The sequence below is a fragment of the Ailuropoda melanoleuca genome, chromosome 7 (assembly GCF_002007445.2).
Source record: "Ailuropoda melanoleuca isolate Jingjing chromosome 7, ASM200744v2, whole genome shotgun sequence".
NCBI classification, from domain to species: Eukaryota; Metazoa; Chordata; class Mammalia; order Carnivora; family Ursidae; genus Ailuropoda; species Ailuropoda melanoleuca.
In genome coordinates, this window is record NC_048224.1 from 50,334,495 (window position 1) to 50,350,771 (window position 16,277).

The following is a 16,277-nucleotide window of genomic DNA, read 5'->3' on the forward strand; positions in this document are numbered from 1 at the left end:
ACCAGAGGTTCCTTGTGGGTCTACTCTTTGGGTGGTCCTAGATGATGCTGGGTTTGCCTTGAAGCTCACCTGGAGGACAGTGTGGAGCCTGGTGAGGGCTGGTTGCTCTCTGAAGCCCTGTTCCCAGGGGAACTGTGGTCGCTGTCACCATGGTTGCTCCAGTGATTGGCCTCTTCCTCAAATTCCTGCCCAGACATGATCCTTTCGATCTCTTCCTCTGATATCTTTGAGAAGGAATTGATACATGTTAGACTGGGTGCTCAGGATACCCTCTTTCCTTCTTTAGAACAAGAATTTATTTAAACCTCACAAGGATTCCCAGAACTCTCTAGAGAGACACTCAGATTCCCTCCCCTCCAATTCCATACTCCAGGGTCTCTCAATAATCTTAGAACAGCTCAGTTGTTTTGTTCCCAGCACCATAGCTCACTATGGTCTTCCTCTTGTCCATTTACCCTCCTCTCAATACACAAAGCCTCCATGTTCTTGAACATTCTTTCTCTTTAAGTCTATTCTTTCCTACCCCTGCAACACCACTCTTCAAGAACAAACTCCTACTTGCCTTTTAACACCTAATTCAAATGCCACCTTCTTTGTGAATCCTTCTATCACTATCTAGACAAAACTTTAGGTCCTTCTTCTATCCACTTCTAATTCTGTGCATTCTGAGATAGGCAGAATAGCACAGTGGTCAAGAGGATGAATACTAGAGTTAGACCACCTTTGTTCCAAAACAGGTTCTGCTACTTTCTAGTTGAATAATCTTAGGCAAGTCATTTAACTATTTGAATTTAAATTCAAAATCTGAACAAAAATTACCTGTGTGGTAGAGAAAATAATACTGTCTCATGGGATTGTTGTGAGCATTAAATTAGTTAATACATTATCACATGGTTAGAAAAGGGCTTAACACATAGCAACATTTATGGAAGGTTGACAATGATATCTTCACCATTATCGTTGTTATTTTTATAGCACTATGGTAATGTGTCATAAAAATGCCCTCTATCAGACGTAAGGCTATGATAGAACCCAGGAAAAAGTAATCAAAGAATGCATGTTGGATAAACAAATATTCACTTTATTATTAAGTACTGTCCATGAGACTTCATATGGATTTTCTTAGTAGGAAAGACATTCCCAAGCTTACAGAATAAATAAAAAGAAATTTTAGCTCGGACAAGTGAACTGACTTGCCCAAGATCATACTGTGTGCCCATGTCTTGGAAGGAGTTTGAGGAAGAGACCAAAGTACCCAAGTATTCAGTCCACGGCTCTAGCTACTATACCATAAAGGGAGTGAATAAATATGTATTTATATATATTGTGTATTTATAATATACAGTGTATTAATAAACACTATAAAGTGTTTAACCCAGAGTTGTAGCCTAACTGGCTAACCTCAGCACAGAATGAGAGTGAACAGGAAGGAGTAAGGGCCAGATAAATTTTTATTTCTTGTTCCTATAGAAAGCCTGGGAGGACATTTTCTCTCAAGTCTGTCTGACTCAAACCTGCACAACTCTTTGTTCCAGCAGCCTGTGAGGAAACCTTGAGCTGCTCTGATCATAAATACAGGAGGCATTTAGAACTGGAAGCCAGCCAGCACATAGGACTTGGAGGGAAAACAAGAAAAATTTAACGGGTACACAAGTTGAGTGATTGGTCTTAACAAACTTAGATTGTATACTGAATTAGAGGGGTAGACTTTCTTTATTCAATAACATGTAACAAAATAAACAAACCTTTTCTCTTAAGGATCTTTAGAACACCGAAATCTCAGATTTTATAAGACATGTAAAGACAAAAGACACCATCAAACTGCAAGACATCTACTGAGACCCTGACTGAAGTAGCCTCAGTGGTCGTAGTGAGAGCAATACCAGAGCTTGGAGGGCATGGAAGTACCTGAGCTAGGTGAAAAGAACCAGTTCTGAAAAATCAGATTATTCCAGCTGGGAGCCAAAGTTGGACTGCATCTGCCTCTCCCTATAGGTCCCACAGGACACTAGGCAATCACTGATGCATTAAGGAGATGGAACATATCAGAAGGGCTTGTATCTAGGTTCAGATCTCATCTGTCATTTCCTACCTGGGTGCTTGCTGTTGGGCAAGTCACTCAAGTTCTCCGAGCCTTACTTCCCTCACCTATAAAATGAAGATAATACCACCTACTTAGTAGTTTGGGTTCCCTCTTAGGGTGCAGAACTGAATCAGACTCGAGAGGTTAATCTAAGCTAAAGTGATGAAGTGCACAACAGGTGCTCAATAAATCGTACTTCTATCCCTTATTTTTAATTATAATTAAACACAGTTAAGAACTTGGGAGATCACAGCTCTCTCTTCCTAACACGCTATCGAAAAAAGTAAGAGACTAAGGGAAAATTATATGCTCAGTATCAAAAAGTCAAATGCAATGACAAATGAGAAAGATTTCTCTGAGCATCAGCTCCCTCCACTCTAGAGAGAACATAGAGTCTAGAGACTTAAGCGACTGAAGATCCCTGCAATGGTGGGAGAAGCATACTTAAAAGACTTCGAGTAACGCTGACGAAGGTTTTTCATTGAGGAAATGCTTAAGAATTCTTTCCAATAGATAAACTTTCTACTGCATCTAAATATAAAAAGAATGACTGCAAATAAAGGCCATACATGAAAAGCCCACAGCTAACATTATACTCGATGAAAAACTAAAAGCTTTTTCTCTTAAGATCAGGATCAAGGCAAAAATGTCCACTGTCACCATTTCTATTTAACACAGTACTGGAAGTCCTAGCCATTGCAATTAGACACGTCAAAGAAATAAAAAGCATCTAAATCACAAAGAAGTAAAATTATCTCAGTACATAGATGACATGATCTTATACATAGAAAACCAAAAGACTGTTAGAACAAAAGAATTCAGCAAAGTTTCAAGATACAAAATCAACATAAAAAAATCAGTTGCATTTTTATATACTAACAATCTGGATAAAGGAAATTAAGAAAACAATCTCAGTTACAATAGTATCAAAAAGAATAAGATACTTAGGAATAAACATAACAAAGAGATGAAAGACTTGTACACTACAGAAAGAAATTTAAGATATAAATAAATGGAAAGACATCCTCTGTTCACAGATTAAAAGACAATTATTGTTAAAATATCTGTAAGTATCCAAGGTGATCTACAGATTCAATGCAATCCTTATCAACATTCCAATGGCATTTTTTGCAGAAATAGAAAAAAAATATCCCAAAATTCATATGGAAACCCAAAGAACCCCAAATTGCCAAAACAATCCTGACAAAGAACAACAAAGCTAGAGGCCTTACACATCCTGGTTTCAAAACATTAAAAATTACAGTAATCAAAACAGTATGGTACTGGCATGAGGACAGGCCTATAGACCAATGCAACAGAACAGAGAGCCCCAAAAATAAATCCACATATATATAGTCAAAATATCTTTAACAAAGCTGCCAAGAGAGAATAGTCTCTTCAACAAGTGGTACTGGGAAAACTAGATATTCATATGCAAAAGAATGAAAATAGTTTCTGTTCTTATACTTCATACAAAACTCAACTCAAAATGGATGAAAGACCTGAAACTATAAAAGTCCTAAACGAAAACACAGAGAAAAAGCTTCTTGACGTTGGCCTTGGCAATGATTTCTTGAATATGATATCCAAAGTACAGGCAATAAAAGCAAAAAACAGACAAATGGAATTACATCAAACTAAAAAGCTTCTGCAAAGCAAACAATCAACAGTGTCAACAGGAACCTACAGAATGAGAGAAAATATCTGCAAACCATTTATCCGATAAAGGTTAATATCCAAGAGATATAGGGAATTCCTACAACTCAATAGTAAAAACCCCAAATAACCGGATTTAAAAATGGGGCGCCTGGGTGGCTCAGTCAGTTAAGCGTCTGCCTTCAGCTCAGGTCCTGGGATCGACCCCTGCTCAGCGGGGAGCCTGCTTCACCCTCTCCCTCTGCCTGCCACTCCCCCTGCTTGTGCTCTATCTCTCTCTCTAATAAATAAAATAAAAATAAATAAATAAATAAAAATGGGCAAAATGGACACCTTGGTGGCTCAGTCGGTTAAACGTCTGCCTTCAGCTCAGGTCATGATCCCAGGGTCCTGGGATCAAGTCCCACATTAGGCTCCTTGCTCAGCGGAGAATCTGCTTCTCCCTCTGGCTGCTGTTCCCCCTGCTTGTGCTCTCTCTCAACCCCCCCCATCTCACAAATAAATAAAATCTTTTAAAAAATAAATAAAAATGGGCAAAATATTTGAATAAACATACAAAAAAAATCTTCTCCAAAGACACGTAAACAGCACAGCCAAAATGTATATGAAAAGATGCTCGCAACTAAGGAATCATCGAACTTTACATCGGAAACCGGGGATGTACTGTATGGTGACTAACATAATATAATAAAAAAAATTAAAAAAAAAAAAGAAAGAAAAGATGCTCAACGTTAATATCAGAAAAATCCAAATCAAAACCATAATGAGGTTTTGCCTCACAACTATCCAGAATGTCATTATCAGAAAAAAACAGAAAATAAGAAGTACCAGAGAAGATACAGAAAATTGGAACCCTTATGCACTGCTGGGTGGGAATGTAAAATGGTGTGGCCACTATGGAAAACAGTATGGAGGTTTCTCAAAAAATTAAAAATAAAACTACCATATGACCCCGTAACTCCACTTCTGGGTATTCACCCAAAAGAACTGAAATCAGGATCTCAAAGAGGTATCTGCCCTCCCACATTCGCTGCAGCATTATTCACAATGGCCAAGAGATGGAAACAACTTAAATATCCATTGATGGGTGAATGGATAAACAAAATATGGTATATACATACACAATAGAATATTATTCAGCCTTAGAAATCCTGGACTATGCTACAATGTGGATGAACCTTGAGGATATTACACTAAGTGAAATAAGTAAGTCACAGAAGAACAAATACTGCATGATTCCACTTATATGAGGTATCAAAAGTAGTCAAACTTAGAAAGGGAAAGTAGAATGGTGGTTGCCAAGGACTGGGAGAAGGGGAAATAAGGAGTTGTTACTCAATGGGTATAGCGTTTCAGTAATAAGATGAAAAGGTTGTAGAGATCTACTGTACAAAAATGTGCATACAGTAAATAAAACTGTACCATACACTTAAATTTGTTAAGGAGGTAAATTTCATGTTATATGTTTTTTACCACACACACACACAAAAGAACACGTATGGGTATAGACCAAAATAAATTTTCAAGAAATAGATATGGTTTGAATAACATGAATAAAAACGTTTGATTTTATTTATTTTTTTTGAAGATTTTATTTATTTATTTGCCAGAGAGAGAGAGTACACAAGCACGGGGAGTGGCAGGCAGAGGGAGAAGCAGGCTCCCCACCAAGCAAGGAGCCTGATGCGGGCTTGAGCCCAGAACCCTGGGATCATGACCTGAGCTGCAGGCAGACACTTAACTGATTGAGCCACCCAGGCCTCCCAAAATGTTTGATTTTAAAAAAAGAAATGAATACAGCACATAGCCACAGCCCGACTGAGTGCATATATGTGCTAGGAAATGCCCCATATTTCATCAGGATATGTCTCAAAACAACTACGAATTCCTATCTTTCTCTCATTCCCTCACATTAAACTGGATAAATCCTATCAATTTTACCTATTAAATCTCTCTTGAATCTATTCTCTCCCCTTTAAACTATACTATCATTGCCCTGTATCTCTTGGCTGGACTTCTATAAAACCTATGAACTGCCTTTTCTCTGCTCCCAGTTTTACAGACGTTTACCCAGCTCCTCACAAATCATTTCTATTGCTAGAATGATCTTTCCTTTTTTATTTTATTTGACAAGAGATAGAGAGAGAAAGAGAGCACAAGCAGGGGGAGCGGCAGAGGGAGAGGGAGAAGCAGACTCCCCACTGAACAGGGATCCCGTTGTGGGATCCTGACCTGAGCCAAAGGCAGACCACTTAACCGACTGAGCCACCCAGGCGTCCCTTTATATATTTTTTTAAATTTTACTTTATTCTTTTTTTTTTTAAAGATTTATTTATTTATTTTAGAGAAAGAGAAATAGCATGTGGGGGGGGGCAGAGGGAAAGGGAGAGAGAAAATCTCCAACAGACTCCCTGCTGAGTAAGGAGCCTGATGTGGGGCTTGATCCCACAACCCTGAGATCACGACCTGAGCAGAAATCAAGAGTGAGTCACTCAACCACTGAGCCACCCAGGTGCCCCTATAATGATCTTTTAAAAATGCAGATCTGCCCATGTCTCTCTCTCTACCTGAAAGCTTTTAGTAGTTGCCTCTTGGTCTACACCAATAGTCCTTGAGGCATGGTCCTGCTCACTAGTGTGCTAAGGGATTCATTTGTTGGGTCATAAACAGATCCAATTTTCTACCTTCGTGAAGCTCTTCTGTTGGCAAGTAAGAACAAGTTGGTGTAGGCTGGCCCTACAAAGGCTTTACCCAAGAAGCTATAATCACAGATAGCTGAAGGCCATTCTTTAGAGAACAGATTCCAAACTCAAGGAAACTGCCTTATCCTCTGCCACTCCATTCCATGTGCCCAGCACTCCAGCCTGACTGCATCAATTCCCTGTGATTCCTTAAAGATTCATCTTATGGCCTTTTTACAGTCTGTTCTGTCTAGCAGAAATAGAAGACATTTGGCTCCCCGCCCCTTCCCAGCACAGCTAATTCCTCCTTTTCCTTCAAACCTCAGTTCAAACTTTACCTTCTCTAGGAAGGATTCCCTGAATGTCTTCAGTTCCCAACCACAGCTCCAATTCAAGAAAAAAGAACTAGTCCTTCCTTTCTGTACTCCCTGCGCATCCTCTGTTACCACTCACTATACTCTGAGGTCTGTTTACACATCTGTCTCTCCCACTAGACTGAGTTCACAGTACAAAGGACTTGCACTAAGGAAGTACTTAAATATCTGTGGGATTGAATGGGTATTATTTCTACTCTACAAGTAAGGCAATGAACTTTCTGCTGATGTATCTTTAGAGACAGTGAACAGCAAAACAGTCTTACTGATTTCTGCCAGGCTAAGTTATGAACAACCTTGAGTGACTGACAAAAAAGTCCTCTGGATGGTTTAGAACCAGAATTGAGTTCACTTCCTGTGAAATCCTTGGGAAGGGTTGAGGGAATCACAAGAAGAGCTTTAATCATTATGTTACGTATTTAAGATTTTCAAAGCACTTTCATAACCAGGCTCTAAAATCAGTTTTATGGGAATTAAAACAATATGGCTCCATCAAAAGCCCTGGGCTTCCAGGATGGATCACAAAGACTGAGGCCTAGAACTCACCTGGACGGGCCCAATGCTCTTATTTCGGCCTCCAGGCATGCCATCTTCTCTGATTGCTGGAAGGAAACAGAAGTCAAGACAGTCAAAAGCATACCCACAGAAGTCTAGGCACAAAAAGAGAACTTACTTGGCCAAAAGCATGAGGTAATAATTGGTGAAATCAAGATTAAAACAGAGGCCTTTCTGGACCCAGAGTATATACTCTTTCCATTATTCTAGGCTACCTCATAGGCAACAGATACTTCTGGCCCCCAAGGCAATGGACACATACTGCACACCTTGCATACATTTAATATGCTCAGCAAAGGTGACAGCATATTAACAGTCCTGTGCACAGTTCAAATATCCCACCAGGATGATGCATCTGAAGGCTTCAGTAAATTCAAAGAGAGGTAGAGAAAGAATATTTCCATTTTTAAAGAAAGTATTTTTAATTTCCAGGCTAAGTTTGAGTCTAATTTATAGGATGAGGGGAACAAATTTTTTGTTTTTTAAGATTTTATTTATTTATTTGACACAGAGAGAGAGAGGGAGAGAGCAAGCACAAGCAGGGGGAGTGGCAGGCAGGGGAGAAGCAGGCTCCCAGCTAAGCAAGGAACCTGATGTGGGGCTCGATCCCAGGACCCTGGGATCATGACCTGAGCTGAAGGCAGTTGCTTAACCGACTAAGCTACCCAGCTGCACCTGTTTTTTTAATTAATTAAATTTTTGATCTAATTGGTTTCTCCCTATAAAAGCAGTCAGTGAAGGGGTGCCTGGGTGACTCAGTCGGTTAAGCATTAGACTCTTGGTTTTGGCTCAGGTCATGATCTTGGGGTTGTGAGATCGAGCCCTGTGTAGGGCTCTGCATGGGGTGTGGAGCCTGTTTGGGATTCTCTCTCTCCCTAGTCCTCTGCCCCTCCCTCCCAATTTGCACGTGTGTGTGTGTGTGTGTGTGTGTGTGTGTGTGTGTGTAGAGTAGCAAGAGATGAAGTTGGAGGTTGGAGAGGCCAACTGGAGCCAGATCACAGAAAGCATTTAATATCAGGGTAAGAGTATAGACTTCAGTAGAGGAAGCTAAGGATAAGATGGAATGCAGGGGACAGATGTGGTCAGGTTGGCATTTTCTTTTCTTTTTTTTTTAATTTATTTATTTGACAGAGATAGAGACAGCCAGCGAGAGAGGGAACACAAGCAGGGAGAGTGGGAGAGGAAGAAGCAGGCTCATAGCGGAGGAGCCTGATGTGGGGCTCGATCATAACGCCGGGATCACGCCCTGAGCCGAAGGCAGACGCTTAACCGCTGTGCCACCCAGGCGCCCCTAGGTTGGCATTTTCAAAAAATCTTTGTGATGGCTGCTGTGGAGGCTAGCTTGGAGGAGGCAATGTTAACAACAGAAGATAAGCTAATAGCATCATTTGAGAGTAAGCTTTGCTATACACAAACACACACACATATATATACATACACATATATAAATAATATACCTGCTTCCAAAAAAATTAACATGAAGAATTTAGAAAGTCCTTGAGGCAGGGTTGAGGGTTCCAAGCGTAATGCTCGGTTCCTGTGGTAACTGAAAAACTAACAGGAAGTTCATTTTCCTTAAAACAGACATTAGATTACACATTTCAGAATTAGATAAGCTTGGGTCTAAATCCAGTTTTTGGGGTGCCTCGGTGGCTCAGTCTGTTAAGCGTCGTCTGTTAAGCATCTGCCTTTGGTCCAGGTCATGATCCCAGGGTCCTGGGATCAAGTCCCACATCAGGCTCCCTAGTCAGTGAGGTGTCTGCTTCTCCCTCTTCCCTTCCCCCCACTTGTACATGTATGTGCATGTGCATATATGTGTGCGTGCACACCTGCACATGTGCTCTTTCTTGCAAAAATAAATACATCAAAAAATAGTTGAAAAAAAACCTCAGTTTTTGCCTGGTCTGTGTAACTACAGACAAGTTTCTTCACCTCTCTGAACCTCAGTTTCTTTAAGAATAAATGAGGCTACTAGAACTTATCTTATGGGGTATTCTGAGGATTACATATAAAATAACTAAAGCACCAAGCATAGGGCCTGGCACATAAAGTAGGTATCCTCCCCTCTATCCAGCCTCTTTTCTTTTTTTTTTTTTTTTTAAAGTTGTTATTTATTTATTTGACAGAGATAGAGACAGCCAGCGAGAGAGGGAACACAAGCAGGGGGAGTGGGGAGAGGAAGAAGCAGGCTCCCAGCGGAGGAGCCTGATGTGGGACTCGATCCCAGAACTCTGGGATCACGCCCTGAGCTGAAGGCAGACGCCCAACCGCTGTGCCACCCAGGCGCCCCTCCAGCCTCTTTTCTATGTACACAGTAATTAAAAAAAACCAAGGTTCCATTCCCAGCTTTGCTGGATCCTTAATATCTTCATCTGCGAAATGGAGACAACATAGTCTGCTTTACAAGGCTGCTATGAATTTGGAGTGGGAAACATACACAGCTTATATTAGAGCCAGATGCATACTGGTTTTTGCCTGGAGCTCTCTTGCAACCTAATTTCAAGTTCTAAAAATCCTTAAAATTCCCTCTCTGCTGTTCTAGAGTCAATGACAGTCTTCAGACACTTCTATTTCCAATACTGAGTTCTCTATGTCTTTGCTTCAGCTCACAGAGGTGCAGAATAAAGATCTATCATCAGCAGATCCAACACTGAATACCTTTTACTTGATATCTCACTCTCACTGTCTTGGAGGTGAGGAAGGAACTCAACATGTTTTTCTTTCTTTTTTTTTTTTTTTAAGGGCCACAAATCTTAAAGATTTACAACTTACCCATTTTTTGTTCTGATATTTAAAAGCTCATGGTGTCTCTCAACCACCCCCACCCCCGGACTAAGGAAACTCACATATGATGGACATGTTCTATGTTTCAGGTACTACCTTGGGTAAAACAAACTCATGAGGGAAGTATCAGTATCACTCCCACTGAACAGATGAATGTGAGGCTCAGAAAAATTGGGTATTTTGTTTACAGTAACAGAAACTAAACAGCAGAATCAGGGTTGGAATCCAGACTATTAGACTAAGACCAGACTTCTTTCCACAACTAGTTTTTTCATACTGTGTCTGCATACCACAGGAGAAACAAAATTTTAGGTGGTGCATAAACTCTCAATTACACACTTAACATGCATTAAAATATACTGATTTTCCATTCACTGAGGTGATAAAAAATTCCCTTTGAAAATTAACTTTGATTTAAAATTTTTTTTGATTTAAAGAAGAATATAGGGGCACCCGAGTGGCTCAGTTGGTTGGGTGTCTGCCTTCGGCTCAGATCAGGATCCCAGAGTCCCGGGATCAAGCCCCACATCAGTGGGGAGTCTGCTTCTCCCTCTGGCCTTCACCCCACTCGTGCTCACTCTCTTGATCTCTCTCTCTCAAATAAATAAATAAAATCTTTTTTAAAAAATAAAGAAGAATATAAACAATAGTACTGGTTTGGTCAAAAACTGGTAAAATTTGTCAAGATGGCATGAAACTGCCTGAAGTGTGGGAAATAACACAATGTGTCACAGTGCCTCTGTTAAAACAAAAACTTGGACCACATCTTAAAGCTTATAATGTATTCACATATATGGTATCACATTTGATTCTTGGAAGGTGTATATTATCATCCTATGTAGTCTAGAGATGAAAAAACTTGAAGCTCAGAGAGGTAAAGAGACTTGTTCAAGACCTCTCAGGGAAGAACTGACAAAGTGGGGAATTTTAGTTTAGATCCTCTGATTCTGTATTTGTTCCTTGAAGCTATATTGAGCTAAGAGCAAATTTCTCAACGGGGCTGAGAATCTTTCTTATAGTGAACTGACTTAGAAAAAAACAAAAACAAAAACAAAGGGTTTCTGGGTGCAAGATCACAGGAATGGATTTGCTGTATCTCTTATCCAAGTCTGAGTGGCAGCAGCTATAGCTCTTCTATCTGCTTAAAAGAAGTACAGATACTTTTTCTGCTCTGGGACTCATGTACCTACCATTCCTCACTTAGGCTCGGGCAGCCAAACCAAACCCAGAAACAGAAAGGAGAGTAAGACACAAAGCTAACTATATCAAAGTCCTGCTCAAAACCCACCAGTGGCTCCCTTTTGGTCTATGGGCTCAACCCAAGCTCCCTAGCTTAGGATTCAAGACACTCCTATGATCTGGTTCTTCTGGGGTTCCCCATCTTCATCTCTTGCCACAAAGGTTACACTGTAACTACAGAGAACTATCTGTCAGTCCTTGAACATGTCATACTGTTTTACACAGTTTCACCTCGCACATGTTGTTTGCCTCTACTCAGAAACTTTATGGTGGAAAAATCTGGCAACACCACCTTACCCAAATGACATCACCTCAACCAAGTGATTCAAGTTAACATGACCAATAGTAGGGCAAAGCTATACCATGTGTTCTTGAAAGAATGCGCTAAAAGGACACAACATCGCTTTTGTGGCATTCTTGCCAAAAATGCATAACTTGAATGTAATTGTGAAGAAACTGACAAGCCCAAGTTGAGGAATATTCTACTTGTTTTCTCCAAAATTAACAATGTTATTGAAGAAAAAAAAAAAGGATGAGGAATCATTTCAGATTAAAGGAAACTGAAGAGACATAAAAGCTAAATGTAATACATGATCCTGGACTGGCTCCTAGATCACAAAAAATACACTGCTATAAAGGACATTGAAATAAGTGGTGAAATTTGCATAAGGTCTGCTAATTAGATTACAATATTATGTCATGTTAAATTTCCTGATTTTGTTAACAGTACTGTGGTTATGTCAGAAAACAAAGAGGAATGATGTCTTTAACTTCCTCCCAAATAGTTAAGAAATATATATATAAACACATACACTTTCTGTTTCTCCCTCTCTTCCCCTCCTTCCTTCCTTTCTCTCTCGTGCCTGGAGAGAGGGAGGAGGGGAGTTGTTTTTAAAAAGCTCTTAAGGGATGCCCGGCTGCTCAGTCGGGGGAGCATGCAATTCTTCATCTTGGGGTTGTGAGTACAAGCCTCACATTGGGTGTGGAGATTACTTAAAAATACATACATACATACATACATAGTTATTTAAGTTTGTAAGGAGCTTGAACTTCTATGCCTTCAAGATTCTGCTCAAATATTCTCTGCTTGAGATTTCTTGGTATTCCATTTTATTTTATTTTTTAAATTTTATTTATTTATTTATTTATTTATTTATTTGAGAGAGAAAGAGAGAGAGAGAGTGCATGAGCAGGGTGAGGGGCAGGGGGAGAAGCAGGCTCTCTGCTGAGCAGGGAGCCCGATGTGGGACTCAATCCCGGCAGTCCAGGATCATGACCTGAGCCGAAGGCAGACACTTAACCGACTGAGCCACCCAGACACCGTGGTGCTTCATTTTCATCCTGGTAAAGCGGTATGGCAATGCTACAGAGTCATTCTCACAATGCCATTATATAAACATCAACCCCTTCCAAGAAGTTCTCCTTAAACTTTTTACTTTTTAACTAATTAGTAAATTATGAGACAACTAAGTTAAGGAGTTTTAAATTTTCTCAAATAATTTCTTTTTTTTTCCCCACATAATTTCTGTACTGAATAAATTCCCTCATGGGGCTCAGTGTATCTTCCTCTTGCCGCTGATGAAATTAACAATATTTCCCCCATCCCGCTTCATGCTCTGGCCCCCCACCAGAGTAAATCCACCAAACCAGAAAGCACCTTACCTAACTGAGTTAACTGTTGAAGGACATGAGGCAAGTGGGACTTGGCATAGCCTTTGAGGAGTACACTGTATAATAATGGGGGGAACAGAAAAAAATAAACAAAGATAGCACAAGGTGATTGAGGCTATGGCAGAGGGCAAAAGGGGCTGTGGAAGTCCAGGAGGGTCAGCTTTCTGGTGAGGGGTGGTGTCAGAAAAGCTGCTTAGAAGATGTTACAAAGAAAAGCTGAGCCTCCGAAGAAAAGTATACATACCCAGGTGAAGAGGAGGGGGTAAATCATTCCAGGAAGATGAAACCACATGTGCAAAGCCCCCCAAACATGAAACATCATTGAGTTTTTGGAGAACTAGGATGGAATGTGAACTGTATGGGGAGCAGCAAAGGGAGAAGGGATGAAGCAGCTGATGCCAGAGTCAGAGGGGCTTTGAAAATCATTCTGAGGAGCCAGAATTTATCCTGAAGGCTGCAGGTTGGGGAAGCAGGTGTCTGGGGGGTAATGGGATAGTAGTGGAGATGGACAGATGGGGCCCAGCCTCTCCTCACTACCCTTATTTAAATTTCCCTCACTGCCTTGCTAATTAATTTCTTGACTAGCAAAATTCCAGGTATGACGAGATATCTATGTCCAGAGATGGGGGACAGGAGAAGGCTGACTTATACATGTCAGTTGAATTTTTTTGAACATTTAACTTTTTGAATTTTGGGGTAAGTTTAGACTTAGAGAAGAGTCACAAAAATAAATAAATAAATAAAGTACAGACAATTCCTTTATACCCAGCTTCCCTATCTGTTAACATCTCATATAACCCACAGACTATTCATCAAAACTAAGAAATTAACTTTGGTATAATAATACTGACCAAAGTATAAACTTGATTCCAATTTCCCCACTGATGTCCTCTTCTGTTCCAGAATCCAATCCTGGATCCCACATTGCATATTGCTGTCATGTCTCCATAGTTTCCTTCAATCTTTCTTAGTCTTTCCTCGTCTTTTGTGACCCTGACACTATTGAGAATATTCTGTATAACGTCAATTATTTTAGGGATGCCTGGGTGGCTCAGTCGGTTAAGCGTCTGCCTTTGGCTCAGGTCATGATCCCAGGGTCCTGGGATGGAGTCCCGCATCGGGCTCCCTGCTCAGCAGAGACCCTGCTTCTCCTTCTTCCTCTGCCTGCGGCTCCCCCTGGCTGTGCGTGCATTCTGTCAAATAAATAAAATCTTCGGGGGAAAAAAAAATGTCAGTTATTTTGAAGAATGTCTTTCAATTTGGGTTTGCCTGTTTTCTCATGAGCAGATTGGGAATGAATCCATTCCTGTGTGTATATGTGCCCCTACTGTATCATATCAGGGAGCATATGATGCCAGTGTAAATATACTGGTGATACTGACCTTGCTTTGCTTGGCCGAAGTGGTATCTGTCAGAATTTTCTACTGAAACTTACTATTTTTCCCTTTGTAATTAACAAACATTCTGGGGCTATGCAAATATTCTGCTTCTGTTTAAAACTATGCTCTCTTATTTTAGCATCCATAAGTCAATCCTGCCTACAGCAATTGTTACTGTTGTGTTTTAATGGTGATTTTCTATTTCCCTCTTGCCTTCTACACTTATTAATTAGAATTCTTCTATAAGAAAGAACTGTCACCCCTCTATTTATTCAGTTAGTTCTATCAGTATGAATTCATGGATATTTTATTTTTTGGGTTATAAACTAATACACAGTTATTTTGTTTCTTAAGTTGTTCCACCTTTGGCTACTGGAAGTGCTTTCAGGTTGGCTTCTATGACCTTTTGATAACACCCCACCCCCTCCTTTTTAAAAAAATATAGCACATGCTAACTTTCTGGCACCAGGCTCGTCTTATATTTTCCCTCCCTCAACCCTAAAATCAACCCCTTCTCCAAAGAGTCCTGATTCCTTTTACTGATATTTGGAAACCAAGATCTGGTTTCTCTAATTTTTTTTTTCTAAACATGAGTACATATTGATGCTTCCAATCTAGCACCAGAGGTTTCAGTTTAGCCTTCCCCTTTCCTGATTTATAACTTTTTTCTCTGATGTGAGAAACCTGACTCTCATTATCAACAATATATTCACTTGTTTGTTCAACCCTAGTATACAAATAAAGTAGGACAGAATTCCCAACTCATAACCTTGAGAGAAATAAATTTACGAACTAGAGAGCTTTGTTTGTACACAGTTCTTTTTATCTTTAGTCCTATGGTATACAGTATACAGTCAAAACACTATTTCCCAAGGTCAGCTCCTTTCTCCCCCATTTCCTTCAGTGCGAGTATGTGATTTATTTGTAATATCAGTTAAATTAATTTATCACAGTCTACATTCTGTCTTTCCCCCATATACTCGTTGTTTTTAAACAAATTTATATACAGTAAAATTCACTTCTTTAGTGGTATATATTTCTATAGGTTTTGACAAGTGCATAAACTTATGTTGAACACTACATCCATTCTTCAAAGTTCCATATAGGACAATTCCATCAATCCAAATATATTCCAATGGCCTCTATAATTTTAATTCTGCTTTCTCAGCACCAACCAGGAGGTGGCAGGGTTTCTCTCTGAGAGGCAGCCTTCACAAGGCAACTAAGCCATCTTGTAATGCACAAAAATGGACATAGGAAGGCAGCTCCCATCCCTCACACTCCATGTGTCATCTTCTCCTGGCTATGGTTACAGGAATTAGGAGGTTAAGCTTCTTTTTGCCTGAGATAGAAGAGTTTGGTTAGAAGCCCCAGAATCTCACACTCCAACTGAATATGCAGGATGAATCATCAGAGAATAGTCAAGAAGGCAATCCACTAATATGCTTTGATAAAATACAGTGAAGACAACAAAGGGAGACAAGAATATGGGACCAAGACCAAATCAGATGAAAGTGGGTAGATGCCCACAGACTCTCTCTTCAAGGCACTACCTGTTTGGTACTAGTGGCTGGGAAACAGTGGGGAACGGAGAGGACTTCCAGGCAAAGGAAAGAACCTGAGCACAGGCAGGCCTGAGGCACAGTAAGTAAGTTCCAGACAGAAGATGAGATTAGAAACACAGAGAACACAGTTGTTAAGTTTTTAAATGCCCTATTATATGTATTTATCATCTAGTAAACATAGGGCATTCCGTCATGCAAGTAGCTATGCCATATGGTAGACAGGTGAAGCAGCATGTTATTCATGTGGTTAGGTACAAACTCTGCTTGATTAATAACAAACTACAACTTAA

At 40.1% G+C, this 16,277-nt stretch overlaps 1 protein-coding gene across 5 annotated transcripts in view; it reads right to left on the reverse strand.

Moving 5' to 3' along the window:
* NR6A1 (nuclear receptor subfamily 6 group A member 1) overlaps nucleotides 1-16,277 on the reverse strand; it is a 220,917-nt gene that overhangs the window by 18,824 nt on the left and 185,816 nt on the right. For all 5 annotated transcript variants that reach the window (XM_034664500.1, XM_034664499.1, XM_034664502.1 and 2 more), the window contains exons 4-5: nucleotides 7,341-7,396; nucleotides 70-224 (exon numbers count right to left, since the gene is read on the reverse strand). In XM_034664500.1, coding sequence (XP_034520391.1) covers nucleotides 70-224; nucleotides 7,341-7,396 — 211 coding nt within the window. The remainder of the gene's footprint in view (nucleotides 1-69; nucleotides 225-7,340; nucleotides 7,397-16,277) is intronic.